The sequence below is a fragment of the Catharus ustulatus genome, chromosome Z, assembly GCF_009819885.2.
Source record: "Catharus ustulatus isolate bCatUst1 chromosome Z, bCatUst1.pri.v2, whole genome shotgun sequence".
In the NCBI taxonomy this organism is placed as follows: Eukaryota; Metazoa; Chordata; class Aves; order Passeriformes; family Turdidae; genus Catharus; species Catharus ustulatus.
Window position 1 is genome coordinate 53485484 of NC_046262.2, and position 16052 is coordinate 53501535.

The 16052-nt window shown below is 35.0% G+C and overlaps 1 protein-coding gene across 3 annotated transcripts in view; it reads right to left on the reverse strand.

The window, feature by feature from the left end:
* Positions 1–3038: 3038 nt before the first annotated feature.
* Positions 3039–16052, reverse strand: part of CEP120 (centrosomal protein 120) — a 39998-nt gene continuing 26984 nt past the window's right edge. For all 3 annotated transcript variants that reach the window (XM_033084843.1, XM_033084842.1, XM_033084844.1), the window contains exons 20-21: positions 5763–5908; positions 3039–5123 (exon numbers count right to left, since the gene is read on the reverse strand). In XM_033084843.1, coding sequence (XP_032940734.1) covers positions 4886–5123; positions 5763–5908 — 384 coding nt within the window. In that variant the 3' untranslated portion in view covers positions 3039–4885. The remainder of the gene's footprint in view (positions 5124–5762; positions 5909–16052) is intronic.

The following is a 16052-nucleotide window of genomic DNA, read 5'->3' on the forward strand; positions in this document are numbered from 1 at the left end:
GTCCACGCTTAATTATAAAGCAAGTAGCAGCTCATGGCGCTTTCCAGCCCTGATCTGGACAACCTAGAGTAGTACAGTAAAAAGTAGCCTTTTCAGGCAAACATAATAATGGTTTGGTGTCCATACAAACATCTGTTAATATGAGATCAATAAAATTATTTTCTGTACCTCCAGATCAGAAAATCAAATCAAAAAACCACACCGACTTCTGGTATCAAGCAAATACACAAGTGCTGAAGATTTACCATTACCTATTAAACTGAAATTTTACAAAAAAAGAGTATTAGCTTTATTGCCTGCTTCTCAAATCCTGGAATTTTGCTGCTCTATTTACATTTGCCTTTGTAAGCCAAAATTTATGATATTCTCAGTACATAACAATTCTCAAATTTTAGCAGTTTTTTTCATAGTGCAGTCATAGTGCAAGCTATGAGGAATGTACAGTAACTGCTGAAAGAGTATCAGACTGTGGACTTTTCTCCAACCCCATCTGCCCCAGTAAATCCACTCCAAATTTTGATGCCATATTATTTTGTCAATGCAATCATGTCCCAGTAACTGCATCAAAAGCTTTTGATCAAACAGTAACACTACCATAACCATCTACTCACTATGTATGTTGTTAGAACAAAACTTTTTGTAGCATACATAAATTGTTTAAAATGCAGTCAAACTACCACAAGTTTTCCACTTGGAAAAAAGAGGACTGGACTACAAAGCAAGGGACATCACTTTTCCAGCAGCATTATTAATGGGGACTATTTTACTCGTCAGTGATGGGGAACAACAGGCTGTAGCATTTTTCCAAGTTCAGAATAGAAAATAACTGTACTCACAAGAATTCAATTACTCTGCATTAAAGCTGCCATGGGGTTACTGTACATTTATACATCAGAAAGTCAGTAAATTATTTTTCTATAAATTAGTCTCTCAAAGATGATTTTTTTCCCTTTCTGTTCTAAATGCCAAACTCCTGACTGCTTCTCGACTACAGGGACTTCATATCTGGATGGCCGACATCTGTAAAAACATTTCTAATGAAAACACTACTAATACAACCCCCTGGAGAAACAAATGAAATGAGATCTAAGTATGCAGCCGCCTTTCTACAGCTCTGTCTTTAACAATAGCGAGGCTAGTGCTACCCATCCAAGCCTTGACACAGGTCATGATCATTTAGGCACAGTAGTAGCAAAATAAATAATTGTGTAAATATGTAATAACTGGTATAAATACTCCAGTAGCACCTAGAAGATACGATAAAGGACTTCTGTTTTTAGCCATGCATTAAGGTTTATCTCAGTGGATGGAAGGGAGAAGCATTTAAACTGCAATGACGGAGAACTGCAGACTGAATACTTGAAAGCTCAGTGCCAGATACAACAATGCTTCTTTTCTGCAACAGCAGTTTAGAAAGTGTATTAGTGCTAAAAGTATTGGATCACTGCTGAAATATTATAGAAACAGGAGTTAGAGATTCACTCCAAAGTAAAAAAATACTATAAAAATCGTTAATGTAACTATAAACTCACATAATTCAGATCCAAAGCAAAAAAAAAATGATGTTATTTCTAAAATGACATTTTTTTCATAAATATATGTATAAGCATTCCACTCCCTTAATATGTAAATAAGAATTTAGACACAATTTTTCTGTGAAACAGCCTAACAATTATCAGGGGGAAAAGGTCTATTCCTTTGTAAGATTTATCAAAGCCTAGCGAATGTTCCATATCAATCAAACACTACATCCAGATTTCCTTCCCTACATTTAAACCTGTAGTAAGTAATTTGAGGCAACAGCGAGTCCTCACCACTGGCAGAAAAATTACCACATGAAGACACAGGGAGGGATCCTCTTCCTGAAGATCATAATGAAAAAACAACAGCGTTTCTAAATGCCCTAATTTCAAAGTGGACTAATGCTTTTGCTAGACTAGACTGCACAGGTACAGGCTACAATAAAATTTTCCTTATTCAAAGTGAACTGCAAGTTCTGGGCCCAAATTCTAAAGCAGATGAAGCTGGAACTGATTTGACAGGGAACTGACACCCCCGGGTTCACAGAAACATATCGGCAAGAGAACTTGTTTTGAAATAATTCCATCTGCTTCCCTAGTGAAACCTGGGTGCAAAAAGAAAAAAAAAAAAATCAATAGCACTTTGCCAGAATTCCAGGAGGATCTAGCACCGTTTTCTCTGGCCTATGGAACCAGGACCGAATCTGTAAACACAGGTCTCACTTCCAGCAGCCTTTTTATGCTGGGTAAATTAAAATTGGCTTCTTATACCATGCATCTGCCTGAAGTTGCATTTCTTGTGCAATGAGGAGAGATTAAGATAAAAATTTTGAGACATTTCTGATTAAAAATGGCATTTGGTCTTTCCACTGAATAACTCTCAGCTCTAAAATGGCTTTGAGATAATAAAAAGGCAAATGGAACCCAATATAAAAATTTTCTTTGAAAGACAGAAATATTGAGTTCATGTCTGCTATACATATCTACTACAAACATGTATTTTGCTTCTGGATTACTTCAGACTGAAGCAGAGACAAATTGTGCTGGAAAAAATTAAATTGAAACACAGCTCAGATTATCATTAATTTCCTCATTCTAATACAAACAATGAGCACTATGAGTAATGATTATAAAACAAAACAAATCCTCTATGTAAGTTGTTTTAATAATCATAAAATTAATGCTTTGCACCTTGTAAGCTGTGATCTTTCAAATGGCTAAACAGACCCAAATAGTTTAAATAATGAAGTTTGTAAGTGTTGTTAAAAAACAAGCATTCTGTTTCGTTTACTCAGTACTTTGCTAGAAAGAAAACTCAACTCTTTTTAAAACATACAGCAACCTGACTGTAATTTTTTTTACATGGCACAGAAGAGACTCAATTAAAAATAATTATTAAAAAACCAAAAAATTAAATTGACTTTGATTAACAAGTTTATTTCTGTCATATGACTGGAAATAGTAAACAAAACTATTTGCTCAAATACACAGTTAAAAATAAATGCAAAGTCTTTAATATTTACTTGAAAAATCAAATTTTATTTCATAAAATAATACACCTGAAAAGTCAAAAAATACCAGTTCAAAAAGCGACCAGTTATGAAAATTTAGTCAACACAGCCTTTGCAATATTTAAGTCTCAGGCACCCTCCAGTGTCTGGAGAAGAAACTACACAAGTGAGCAAACACTTGAATAAAAAAAGCCACGAACAAGTTTTCCTGCCAAGATAGAAGCTCCCAGCATAATTTACAATAATTGCATATAATCCTGCATCAGTGATATGACACAGCATGATGTAAAAAGTATCAAAATTTCATTTCATGGATTTCTATGGGATTTAAGAGGGTGATATTTTCTTTGCTAGTGGAGAGGGATTTCTAAGCATACTACTTAGAAAAATACATTTACAAAAGCATTTCTTACAAAGTCTGGTATTGAGAAGTATTCAAGTATTCCTCAGGGAATATGATCTCAATGTTTATACAGCCTGTTTGTAACTTTTCTAAGGAGTCTAAATGAATAGTTTATTTAGCAGGACCCACTCATGGCAAGAAGGAGGACAAACAACGCATAGAGAGGAAAAGCCAGATACAAATAACCCTCCTCCCATTTTATAATTAATACCACACAAAACAGGAAGGTCACAAACCTCTCTATGAAAGGTCACTGATTTTATGCAAAAAACCCAAACCACTATTTTTTTCCATTGGTGTCTTCATTCATTCTAAAAGTAATAAATCCTAAGATGATTTTTGTACTTGACATTCAAATGGAAACACTTGTGACTAGAGGACAGACAAGAATGCCTATTGAATGGACAGTGTTAAGTAAGTTAATGTTATTAGGTAAATACACCAAACCCAACAGAAATGGAATGAAAGCTGGAAAACTCACGTTTTTCAATTGTGATTATGCACAAACTGACATTAATTGTGAATTTCTCCCTTGCACACTGTTCGTATTTCCACAACCAAACAAAACTTTACATACAATTTAACTGGCAATGAGATAAATTGTTTTGAAATACATGCAACTTGAAAGTGGTTACATCCTGATTAAAGAAAACATCTTGACTTAGAAAAACTCTTGTTTTATGTTTGTCTCAAAATTATGGCTTCAAGTATATTTCCTCATTAAGGACTGATATAAGAATGCATGTATACTTCTGAACAAGGTCTTCACCCTCATGGGCATACCCTTACCACGACATGTGCAAAACTGCTGGGGCAACCCTGTACAAACAGGCTAGCTAATAACAGATTCAGCTTCAGTTTCATAAGGTTTGATTCCCCCCCCCGCCCCCACTCAAAACCTTGTCTCTTATTTACTGACTGCTTCTCTGACTGAGAAGCAAAAATTTATTACTTTTTTTTTAATAACAAAACTAACATTGGGTCAGTGCTTTAGTTCAATTCAGAATTAAGAGTTTTGTCAGAGAAAACAGCTCATGTAATTTTGCCCTAGTATAGCTGAACAGATATTTTTAAAAACTGGATGAAATCATAACAATATTGAATAAAAACCTCTTAGAATCAATATTAAAGATATTACAAATAAATTTAGTCAGGGTGATGCAAAAAGAAACATTTCAGAAGAGGGTGCACAAGATAAATATATTTACACACACACAATTATATATATATACACATGAGTACAAAAACATTAAAAACCAGTCATTGCCCCCATAAAACTTCTAACTGTGCTTGACTTGACATGTTGCAAATATTTACATTCACTTCAAAGAGAGCTAACCACAATGTGCAAAACAAAGCACGATGTTACATATTTCGCGAAGTACTATAGGCTTATAAAAATCACTCTATTCAGATTCTGTCTCTTTCTAATAAAAGCTTTTTGCATGCTTTTAAATGGTGATGTTCCTTTTTGCAATAGCTTCTCTGATTTGACGATCAAGTTCACTTACAATATGGTCTTCATGATTATAGACTCCTGTTCTCAACAGGGTATCCCTCTCTTCTATGAGACGAGAAAGGTAATCATCTGTATTCTCATTTAGTTTTCTACAGTGAAGACTATCCACTCTATCAGTAGAATTATCTCTAGCATCCTGCAATTTCTTTCTCTCTTCTTGTTGTTTTAGCCTGATATTGATAAAATAGAAAGAATTAGAGAATATTAACCCCCACTTTAAATATCTTTGTATTAAGTCTTTAGTTTATCTACCGAACTACAAAGTAAAACAAAGAAGTCTGTAACATGTAAAAAAATTATTCTGCCTCTGGGGAAAATAACGACAACTAAATATTAACAAAACCTTTTGTATGTGCATATGTAACTGATATTCAAGGTTTCTGCTTGGTAATATAAACCGTACTCAAAAGGGTTCAACATACAAAACTAGTGCAGACAGCTTTTGGAGGACAACATGAGAGAAACTTAAAATTTTAATGTATTCAAAACAAGAATAAAATGTGCCTTGTTCTCTTCTTAACACAGTAGCTAGGCTTAGAACTGAAGGCTTAAAATAGAAAAAAGCTGTACATCTACGACCTTAACAAAAAGTAAAGGCAGTGCTACACATAGATTTTTCTATACTGTTGTACTGTTGCATTTTACAAGTGTCCAGTCTTTACTCAATGGACACTAAACTGTGTTCTTTCACTGAACTGATGGCCAGTTACAATCTTTAATTGAATATTCTCCTGCTTTGAGACTGACAGCAAGAAACAAAAAAGGAAAGGGGACAAGTTAGGGGGGAATCTTGCAAATACTTTCTATACCTGTTAAGTTCATTTCTGATATCCTCCAGCTCTTGTCGGTCTGTTTTCCCCAGCTCTTTTTCTTCTGCTGCCAAATAGCGCAACCTCATGTGCTCAAGCTCTTGTTGCTGCTTTTTAAGGTGAGCCATTGCATTTTCCTGTTCACGCTGTGTGGGAAAGGGAAAGACATCATTCAGTTGACTATGTAAAAGTGTTAATTGTAGCAACAGAGTAGAACTTTAGGAATGAAGTCATGACAATTACATCTCTGGGAGTCTTAGAGATGTAGGGGTTAACAATGTCTTAGCTAGTGATATCTATAATGCTTAAGACGAGTGACTATCATCATCACAGTAAACCTGTCCAGGCTGGATCAAGTGCAGCCCAATCACAGATATCTTCCCATTAACAAAATAGCAAAATTATTAACAAACACCTTTAATAATTCTGGCTTAAGTTGGTGGACATAAAACTTACACTTCTGGAACTGTTCAAGCTACTGAGATTTATTCCTTCACTATGTGGTATATGAAATAATTTTTTTTTTGAGAAAATAAAGCCTAAATAGCTGCAGGAAACTTTCATCATCAGCCTCATAGTGCCTAATAACAAAGCTTCAAGAACTGCTATTTGGAATTATAACTTGTGGTTAAAAAATAAGCCTTGGAAACAAAATTCTGGTAAGGTGTCCTTTAGCATTTGTATAGCACTATGTAAAATTTTAGATAACTTATTTTGTAGATTTAATGAAATCAGCCTATCTAAAAGTTTGCTTGGCTCTAAATTTTTAAGCTCTATACAGATACCAAAAAAACTAAGGTTTGAATCCACTATCACTTCATGACATTGAAGTGGTTTAGTAAACATGGTCCTCTCTCCACTTGTTTTCCTCCTAGTCATTTTCTATATGACCTTGTGCACTAACTGAGTACAATCACTCTTACACCCAAAATAACACAGAAGACCTCAGGTAGTTAGAAACTAAGACAAGAAGTTAAACAAATATCCTGGATCTAGGTACATTATGAAATACAAATTTATCTTTGCAATTCTGACATTGCCTTTCATCTAGAATGTTTGATTATTAATACAATCAGAACTATATTTATAATGCAAGTAAGAAAAAGGAAATTTTGTTTGATATGTGTAAGCATAGTATTTATATAGTCAACCTCATAATATTTTAAAGACTTTAGTCAGGTAGTTTCCTGAATTCCAGCTGCCAGTATTTTAAACACTCCCTGTTGATGATCAATAACAAGCAAGAAAATCTGAATTTCAGAAAGAATTGGCATCAAAAAAAGACTTTAACTGTTAATGTGAACAGACAATGCAATAGAGAAGTACTCCACAAGAAATCAACCCTAAAGACTCTAAAAACTTTATTTTTTATACTACATTCAATACACTAGGCAGTCAAATTAAATGTTAGAACTTCAGTGAGACAGGTTATAAATCTTGAAGAACATCTTGCTAAAGAGATACATACTAATAAAAAAACCAGAAGCAGGAATCCTGCCAAAGAGTCTACAGCTGATAGATGACTAAAGCATAGAAAAAGCACTTGGTGAAGATAAGGCCATAGCCCTTCCTTCTCCATCAAGAATTCATTGCAGAACAGCATTCCCATATGAGAGAAACCCTTTTTCATGTGGGAAAGAGTTGAAGAATACTTTAATAAAACCTACTCTGCTTTAGCCTGAAAATAATCTATAAATACAGTAAATATTAAAACAAGTTACTACAGACTGCTGATATTCACAATTTTCAAGAGTTATAAGGAAATTCAAACAAAAAGTTGTGACACTGACTGGAGTTAGTCTTAATCCTTCACCAAAACTAGTGTTGACACCACAATTTTCCCATTTTTTATTTTATTATTTCTTTAAACAGAGGCTTTAGAAATACCCAGAAAGTACAGCAGAACATAACTTCCACAGTGGCTGAACTGGCTGAAACTACAACTAAAACCAAACCTAATAGGGTGTATGGGTATACCTGGAAGAATTAATCCAGTTTTTATAGAAATGTCAGTCTTCCTGCTAATCTTAAAAACCCAATCAAACACCACACTAAAGAAACCTCAAGTTTAAGTGATTAAATTTCCACTCTTTTAATAGCTTGAATCATGTCTCTAGTTGGAATGCACCTAGTTTTGAGGTTTCAGCCATGCTTTCATTGGGTGGGAAAGACCAACCAGTGAACTGATGGGAAATATCAGTCTGGTCCATGCAGAGGCTAGCAGCAGATGCACAAGATGTAGAAACAAGGTATCTTGGATATCTTTGAATAGCTTCCAGCATTCCCCAGTCAGTCAGTTAAGTACATTGTGAGCCAGCAGTTGCATTGAGGCTATTATCTTTAATGGACTGTTTCCTTTTTGTCTCTAAAATATCCCACTGTTTATGAAACTCCTGCTTTTTCCACACTGAATTGCATTGTATCAGCTGCAAACTTACATAGGGATTTTCTCATTTATGGATATGTTGAAGACATATGGAATTCCATTGTTACCTTCTTGCTCTTGGACATGATCAATTGCTATGCTTTCCCTGGTGTTATAAACCCTGAGTTAGCTGAGAGTACAGTAATTTTATGATTATAAACCGCACCATTTTGACTAAAATTTTGGTCCAAACCCAAAGTGCGGCTTATAATCAGGTGCGGCTTATATACGGACAAAGAACAAAAAGTTGCTGTTTTAGTTTGGAGAACAGGTGTCTGCTGAGTGGAGAATGTAAACCCTCTCCCTCCAAATTATTATAATTTTGAAATCAAGGGGCTTTCAGGCAAAAATATGAGAATTAGGATAACACTCCTTTACTAGGGAAATTAAAACAGAAATACAGTACTACAAAGGAAAAAACCCCAAACCCTGACAAAGTCAGAGTACAACTTGACACCCCATCAGGCAGGGTGTTGGTAGCAGTCCCATTAAATGGTGGCTGCATCCTCCTGCAGTGACAGATGTGATTCAGTTGGAGCAGTGCTCCTGTAGAAGGTGCAGTTTCCCTCTGGAGGTCCAGTGGTGATGTGGAGAAATCTGGTTTTCCTCTGGAGTCCAGTGGAGAAAGGGGCTACCTTAGTGTCCCAAAACCTCTATTTTGGTAAGAAATGTTGGGCTCTTCCCCCTGGCTGGAGCAACTTCCAATGGGATGAAGTAATTTTATCAGTCGCACAGTGGGACTCAATGGGTCATTAGCAGAAAATGACTCGCTGGAGGAAGGATGGGTTATGAAAAGATAAAGAACAATGCCCCTCCTGGCTTCAATGGATGGCCCATTAGCAGAATATCTGCCGTTGAGATAAGGATCACTGCCCTCACCCTCAACAGATGGTGACAGAATAGATACCTTTTACCACACTCTGTATTGTAACATGCGGCTTATAGTCAGGTGCAGCTTATATATGGACATAGAATGAAAAGTTGCTGACACCCAAAGTGCGGCTTATAATCAGGTGCAGCTTATAATCGTGAAATTACTGTACTCTCAGCTAACTCAGGGTTTATAACACCAGGGAAAGCATAGTAATTGATAATCTCCAAGAGCAAGAAGGTAACAATGGAATTCAATATGTCTTCAACATATCCATAAATGAGAAAATCCCTGTGTAAGTTTACAGCTGATACAATGCAATTCAGTGTGGAAAAAGCAGGAGTTTCATAAACAGTGGGATATTTTAGAGACAAAAAGGAAACAGGTAAATATACATTCACTTATGTCCATTAAAGATAATAGCCTCAATGCAACTGCTGGCTCACAAGGTACTTAACTGACTGACTGGGGAATGCTGGAAGCTATTCAAAGATATCCAAGATGTCTTGTTTCTAGATCTTGTGCATCTGCTGCTGGCCTCTGTATGGACCAGACTGATACTTCCCATCAGTTCACTGGCATGGTTGAAACCTCAAAACTAGGGGCATTCCAACTAGAGACATGATTCAAGCTATTAAAAGAGTAGAAATTAATCACTTAAACTTGAGCATGCTAGGAACTTCTTGATCACAGAAAGTTTTGAATGAAGATAGACATTTATGCTTGGGAAAAAAAATTCTACTTATAAAGCAGTACTACTGAAGTATTTAAAAGAAGAGTGGGTTTTGTTGGGTTTTTTCCCCCCTAAAGTTCTAGCAAATATCATATTAGTATTCTCTGGCTCCCAAATAGGTCTGTTGCCAATAGGCAATAGTACCTAGACAATAAAGCCATATTTCAAGCATAAAACAGGTTGCAAAGAAGAATGGAATAAAAGGGCTATGAGGAAGAACAGAATTATCATAACTAATTTGATAGTTGAAATAAGGTTGAGTTGTTTATTTTGCTAAATGTAGGTAGTAAGAAAAAACACTGAGCATGATCTTGTCTTAAGCAGATTGCTACAAAACCAGTTCAACTTCAGTTAACAGAAGAAGTACATATATTGATATATGATTAACCCAATTACATAGAATCCAGAAGTATGAGGACAAGCTAATATTTACTGCTACTTGAGAGCATCAATCACTGTTCTTAGTGTCCCCATTTAATTTCCTAAGCTAAAGCCTTTACAAAGTTAAGCAAATTAAGATACTGCTGTTTCAGGAAAATAAAAAAGTTGCAACTAACTCAAACATGAGACCTAAAATCTTGAGTACTCTAAATCTGCTTTGTGAAGTCCTATTTAGTCTCAGGGGAGGAACCATTGACCTGCACAGGTAGAACAAATCCAGAAATTTCTAGTTATCCGTCTTGACAGGTAAAGAATCCAGAAATTCAGTCTGGTGATTAGTTACTTCTCCAGATTCAACAAGTATAAGAAATTTAACACAGATATCATTGAAGCAGATACAGCATACCCTGCATATCCAAGTTGTAGTTTTGAAATTAACTCATCCAGTACATCCCGGTTTTCCTGTTGACATTATCTAACAGCAGTAAGAATCTGGAAGGACTCAACAAATGATATAAGAATGTAATTTACAAGAAACTGACTTACCTATAGGAAAATGATCTTGTTACTGCGGGGGATGAGACTGACATTTTCCTCTTAGGTGACGTCAAAAATTTAACACTTTTACACAAGAGAGGACTTTTCAATGCCATTATCTCTTATTAGCCTTTCAACTTATATTGCTGATTGGCAATATAATTAGTTTCATTCCAAGAAATTTTTTTGCAGATCATGAGACAAGGATTAATTTTAGGTAACTCCTTGCTCTGCAATTCAATTTATTCACACTCTCATTGTCCCATTTTAAACTATGGGTAATGTCATGTGAAGCTGGGGTATTAATCTTAAATCTGCCAAATTTGTGTCTCTCAAAAATTCTATGAGAGAATTAATTTTGAAGGTACATTGTGCAAAAATTGACCAAAAACTAAATACTACAAAAGAGAGTAGCACTGTTACTAGGACAGCAGTACTTTCACATAAACACAAATCATCACATAGTTGTGACTGCAATGAGTAGAAGCCTTCTAATCCAGTCCTTCATTTTGTGAAGTATGTTACTCAGATCTATTAGAGAAAACGTTTAAAGTGTTCTTCCACCTGCACTGCAGAAGAAAGGCATAACTAACCGCATGCTGGCCAGAAGCAGCGTGCAGGACCACAGGCTTCCTGACACGCTGATGCGTTACTATTTGAGGCAGGGAAGTTCAACAATCCATACATTTCTGCTGTCCAGCAACGTGTTCACAACGGCAATCTGAGATCCAAAAAGGTATTTTAGACTAGTTATAGGAGAAGTATATGTTAGAAGTACACACATTTAAGGTTAATAAAAAAATGTCTGAACCTCAATCAGACCAGAAAGATGACACACTAGTCCCAACGCTTTCATATTGATCAAATCTTATTTAATAGATTGGTACTTCATGCCCTCACTGAACAAGCTCATTTTGGAACCATAATTTTGTAAGAAACATTTTTGATAATGTCTAATTAAACCAAGGAAAAGACAACAGAGAATGATGAAGCAGCCAAGGAGAGAGGAAGGAAAAGCAAGGTTTTTCTGCAGAATCCTTTGTTCAGTCCCCACTCCTTTTGATATTTTTCTCTGGAGAAAATTCTACCAAAAAAACCCAACAAACACAAAGCCAACCAAAACTAGTGTCACTAGTGAGCATGCTATCTGCTAAGGATAGTAGTCCTAGATTTGTAAGGTAGCAAAATTAAATATAGTGTGCTCTTAATTTGTGTTTTCTCAACAGAGAGAAACACCTTTATCAGTACATTTTGTCTCCAAGCTAATGTTGGGTAAGAATTCCTTTCAGATAAATGTGATTTGATATTTTATTTGATTACTAATACAATTATTATGTACTTATTTGGTGTGTTGAGGGAAAAGTCCAGATTAATTTAAATCACTGAAAGTCAAGAATTTTAGAGGCATGCCATGCTATGGCCCTTAACAGCAACATTTAGGCACAATAATATTAAATTAAAAATAAAAATCAACACGTGCTGAAACAAGATTTTTCTATCATTCAGCTCATGACAGTCCAGCTTAGAAAACAGACACTAAAACAAGTGAGAAGGGATTCTTTCATGATGGATTCTGTGTGCAATTTACATTACACACTTCATATTCTATGATTTTCAAATGTCTTTCCCAACATTAGTCTTTGACTCCTTTAGAAAGTCTGTCATAACAATTTGTACATAACAGAAAACTTGTACTATGTACACCATTCATAGCAGAGCAAGAGAAACCCATTTCCTAATAATCCATCAATACAAGAAGATGTCAAAGGATTTACAACAACTTGATAAGATGGGAGGCATGCTCACTTTAAATTAATTTATGTACAATTTTGTTATGATATGTTGAGGGACCATAAAAAAGCTGCATTTTGTTATGGTGAGAGAGAAGGAAGGATTTCTTATTCATCTCAGTGATGAAACCGGTGTCACTCTATCAGATACTCACATATTAAATCCACTTTTCCCATGACAATATAATAATCCACTGAGCAACAAACACTTCTCTTTTTTAAATAGAGAAGGAACAGATCTCTACTGTATAGTAGGATTTTAAATGTAGCAGAATTTATTGTGAGATGTTCTGAAGTTAAAAAAAATATATTAACACTTCTGCACTTTCACTTTACACATAAAATTAAGTCCAACATTTCTAAATCCCCTTGCAACCTCCCTTCATTATATTCTGTGTATACAGAAAAATTAAGTTATATTTGAATACCTGGTATTTGCCAAATGTATCTCAGTGCACACAAGTCTAAACACACATGTTGCATGCTGAAAATTCTTAGTCAAGACTTTCTGGTTAACTTTCCAAGCTTTACTCTTATAATAGATCCTAAAATAAGGAACATTTCAGATTTATTCCCAACTGCTTATTCTAGACAGTCAAGCTATTTTAAATCTCAGTAAGAAGTATTAGAATTTTTGTTTCTAAACAAAAAAAGGGAACACTCCAGAATGATCAACTGCTGGATTACAGGCAACTTTGCAAATAGAATCTAAAACCATAAACTCAGAACACTGGAAATATATATTACACTTGCACCATCACCCAGTCATCAGTCACTATCCCACAGTAAGGCAGCAACAGATGAATCAAGAATATCATACGCAAGAACATTAAGAACATTAAGCTCGTCCAGGTGCCTCCTCAACACTGCTAATCCTGCGGTTCCTCTTGCTCCATTTCCTTCAATCCCCCATTCACCTCCTTCAGTAAAACTCATCACCAATATTCCTTTCACTTATTAATTTAATATTTTGCCATTCTCCTCCACAAACAAAATAAACTCATACTAAACAAGCCTGCATTCTAGTTATCAGATAATTTACTTCAAGGTTTTAATACTTTTTTTCACCAGTTTTCATCTCTAATGTAATGCTTGAGAAATGGAATAGTGTTTAGAAGCCTGTGTGGTGGAAATCTCATTTTGAAAACTACCACATTTTGAAAACTATGATACTACAGAAATATCAGCATTTAATAAAAATTGACTGATAATAAAAAAACATCAAAATTTGAATTATAATCAGATCATTAAAGAATCCCTGAATGCCACCAGGTGTTTTAGTTAAGAGGCTCTTCAATCAAGGAAGCACAATCTTTATTTTGCCATAGCTGCCTATAAATCCAAAAGGGAGATGTAAACATACATACACTAGACTAAACAATGGCTAAATAGCAGCCGCTATTCACTCTCCCACTCATACATACCATGCAAGTCTGTGGGAAAAACTTACGATTGAAGCTAAGGAACTCAAGTAAAGTTTTCTGAAAATAACCCAGAGCTGACAAGTCAGTAGGAGGGCCTGGATGGTTTCAAGACACAGTTTTTAACCAAGATTCAGACTTTCAACTGCAGGGTTTCTTCGTGTGCATGTGTGTGCCTTTTTTATTTTTTTTAAACAAAGATTTACATCCTATCCTTGGCTAAATTGCTTATAAATTAATCAAATTAATTAATGATTGGATAAGCAAGATACTGAACAAGACAGAATGAATTGTCAGCCAGCCAATATGGTCTATGCTCTTTTAGACAAATACCTGAGGGCTGGTTGTAACAGGTCTGTAGGACACAAACACACTAGAAAATTTCTAAAAATACTTCCAGAACACTGGATGCATGCAAATTTTGAGATTTTGGCCATTTGAATTAAATCTAACTGGCATTATCAGCTGCTGAAAATGACATTTCAGTCAGTTTTGATATAATGTTCCTTACACCCAGACAGGTGCTAAATTTGATATCTAAAGTTCTGTGTAAGCATGGATGCAATTTTGTGTAAATAGTTGGGATTCTTCGGAGAAATAATGTTCACGTTAAAAAGAAAAGAAAGTAAATCTCATTTGTGTAGAGTTAGGATCACCACTCAGCAAACATTGGAAGAGTTTTTTAAATCTCCAGAAATTATAACATTTACTGGGTGCACAGATATGTGGCTAATTTGATGCTATTTGTCTCCCTAGAAGTGGAATAGGGATACAACAAATGAAGTAGTAATACAGACTCACAGAGTAACAGAGAAAGTAAGCTGGGTGAAGTCTATTGTCACTCCATTTTACAAGCTGCTTAAATTTAACTAACTTCTGTATTTTCTAACTACAGGTAAATATGATGTATGTGTACTTCAGTAAAACTGGCACTGTGTTTGGCATTCAAAGTCCTAGCCATGGAGAAGCTTAGATCATATTCTATTAACAGTCCCATACTTTAAGTTATGTGCCGTGTCTCTCATTCTGCAAAATATAAAACTAGCCCAGATGTGTGCTAAGAACTAGTTCCAAAGTAAAAGAAAACTTTTTAATTAAGGAAACATTGACTTTTATGGTTGCAAATCAGAAGAGCATTTTACTAAATGCTTAGCCTGTAGATTATGCTTCTTTAATTCACAAATTGACTGCACCAGGTCACCTTTAAGTAATGGAAATCTCCGTTTAAACATTTTTTTGGCAATGGGCACAAAGCATTAGATCTCATTTCCAAGACTTACCAGCTGGGTTTTGTCATTAACATTTATTAACAATCTAAGATACGGCTTTCAGCGTCTAATCCTCACTACACAAATGTTTTGTATAGTTCTCTAGAGAGCTTTGGTGTGACAAATTACTGGCACAGATTACAGCCCTGTGGCTAGTCACCAGAGGCAATGCAAAATTAACATGGTACTAATCCAATTCAAACAAGAAATTGGTCAGACTATGCACAATTGCACAAATCATCTGAACTAAAGGAAATCTAGAATTCATTAAACTACAGTTTCCAAATTTATATTTAAAACACAGTAAACTTTTTTGATCAGATTCACTTTAACTTTCATCTGGCTCTTTAAAGTCAAAGCCTTTATCAATAGACTAACTATAGAAGAAGCACAGGAGTATAAAAACAACAAGAAACTACTTTGAAAGGATTTGGAAGTTTTAGGTAACATAATACACTGTGCCTGCCAACTTATTTTATGGTTCAGACTTTCATCAAGAGGCTCAGTTGAAACCATCAACATATACTAATAAATTCAGATCATCAGGTCTCTGGTGATGAAATTTGTAACAAGAACCTAATAGTGATATACATTAGTGTGGTAAGTTGCTTTTATTCTAAGAGAATTTTAAACATGGCAAGAAAAAATAGGCTGGATATTTAATGACTGCTGAATAAATCTTAATTAGCAGGATAAGATCTGTATTCTTCCCCGTATCACCTTCTCAACCATAAATGTGTCACAAATTGGACATGACTTCTTTTATCACTCTGCAAAAAAGGTACAATTTCAAGACTGCAAATGAAGGTTAGTTTTAACTTAATAATGACTATGGTGTGTATTGACTCTCTTCAAACTGAAATA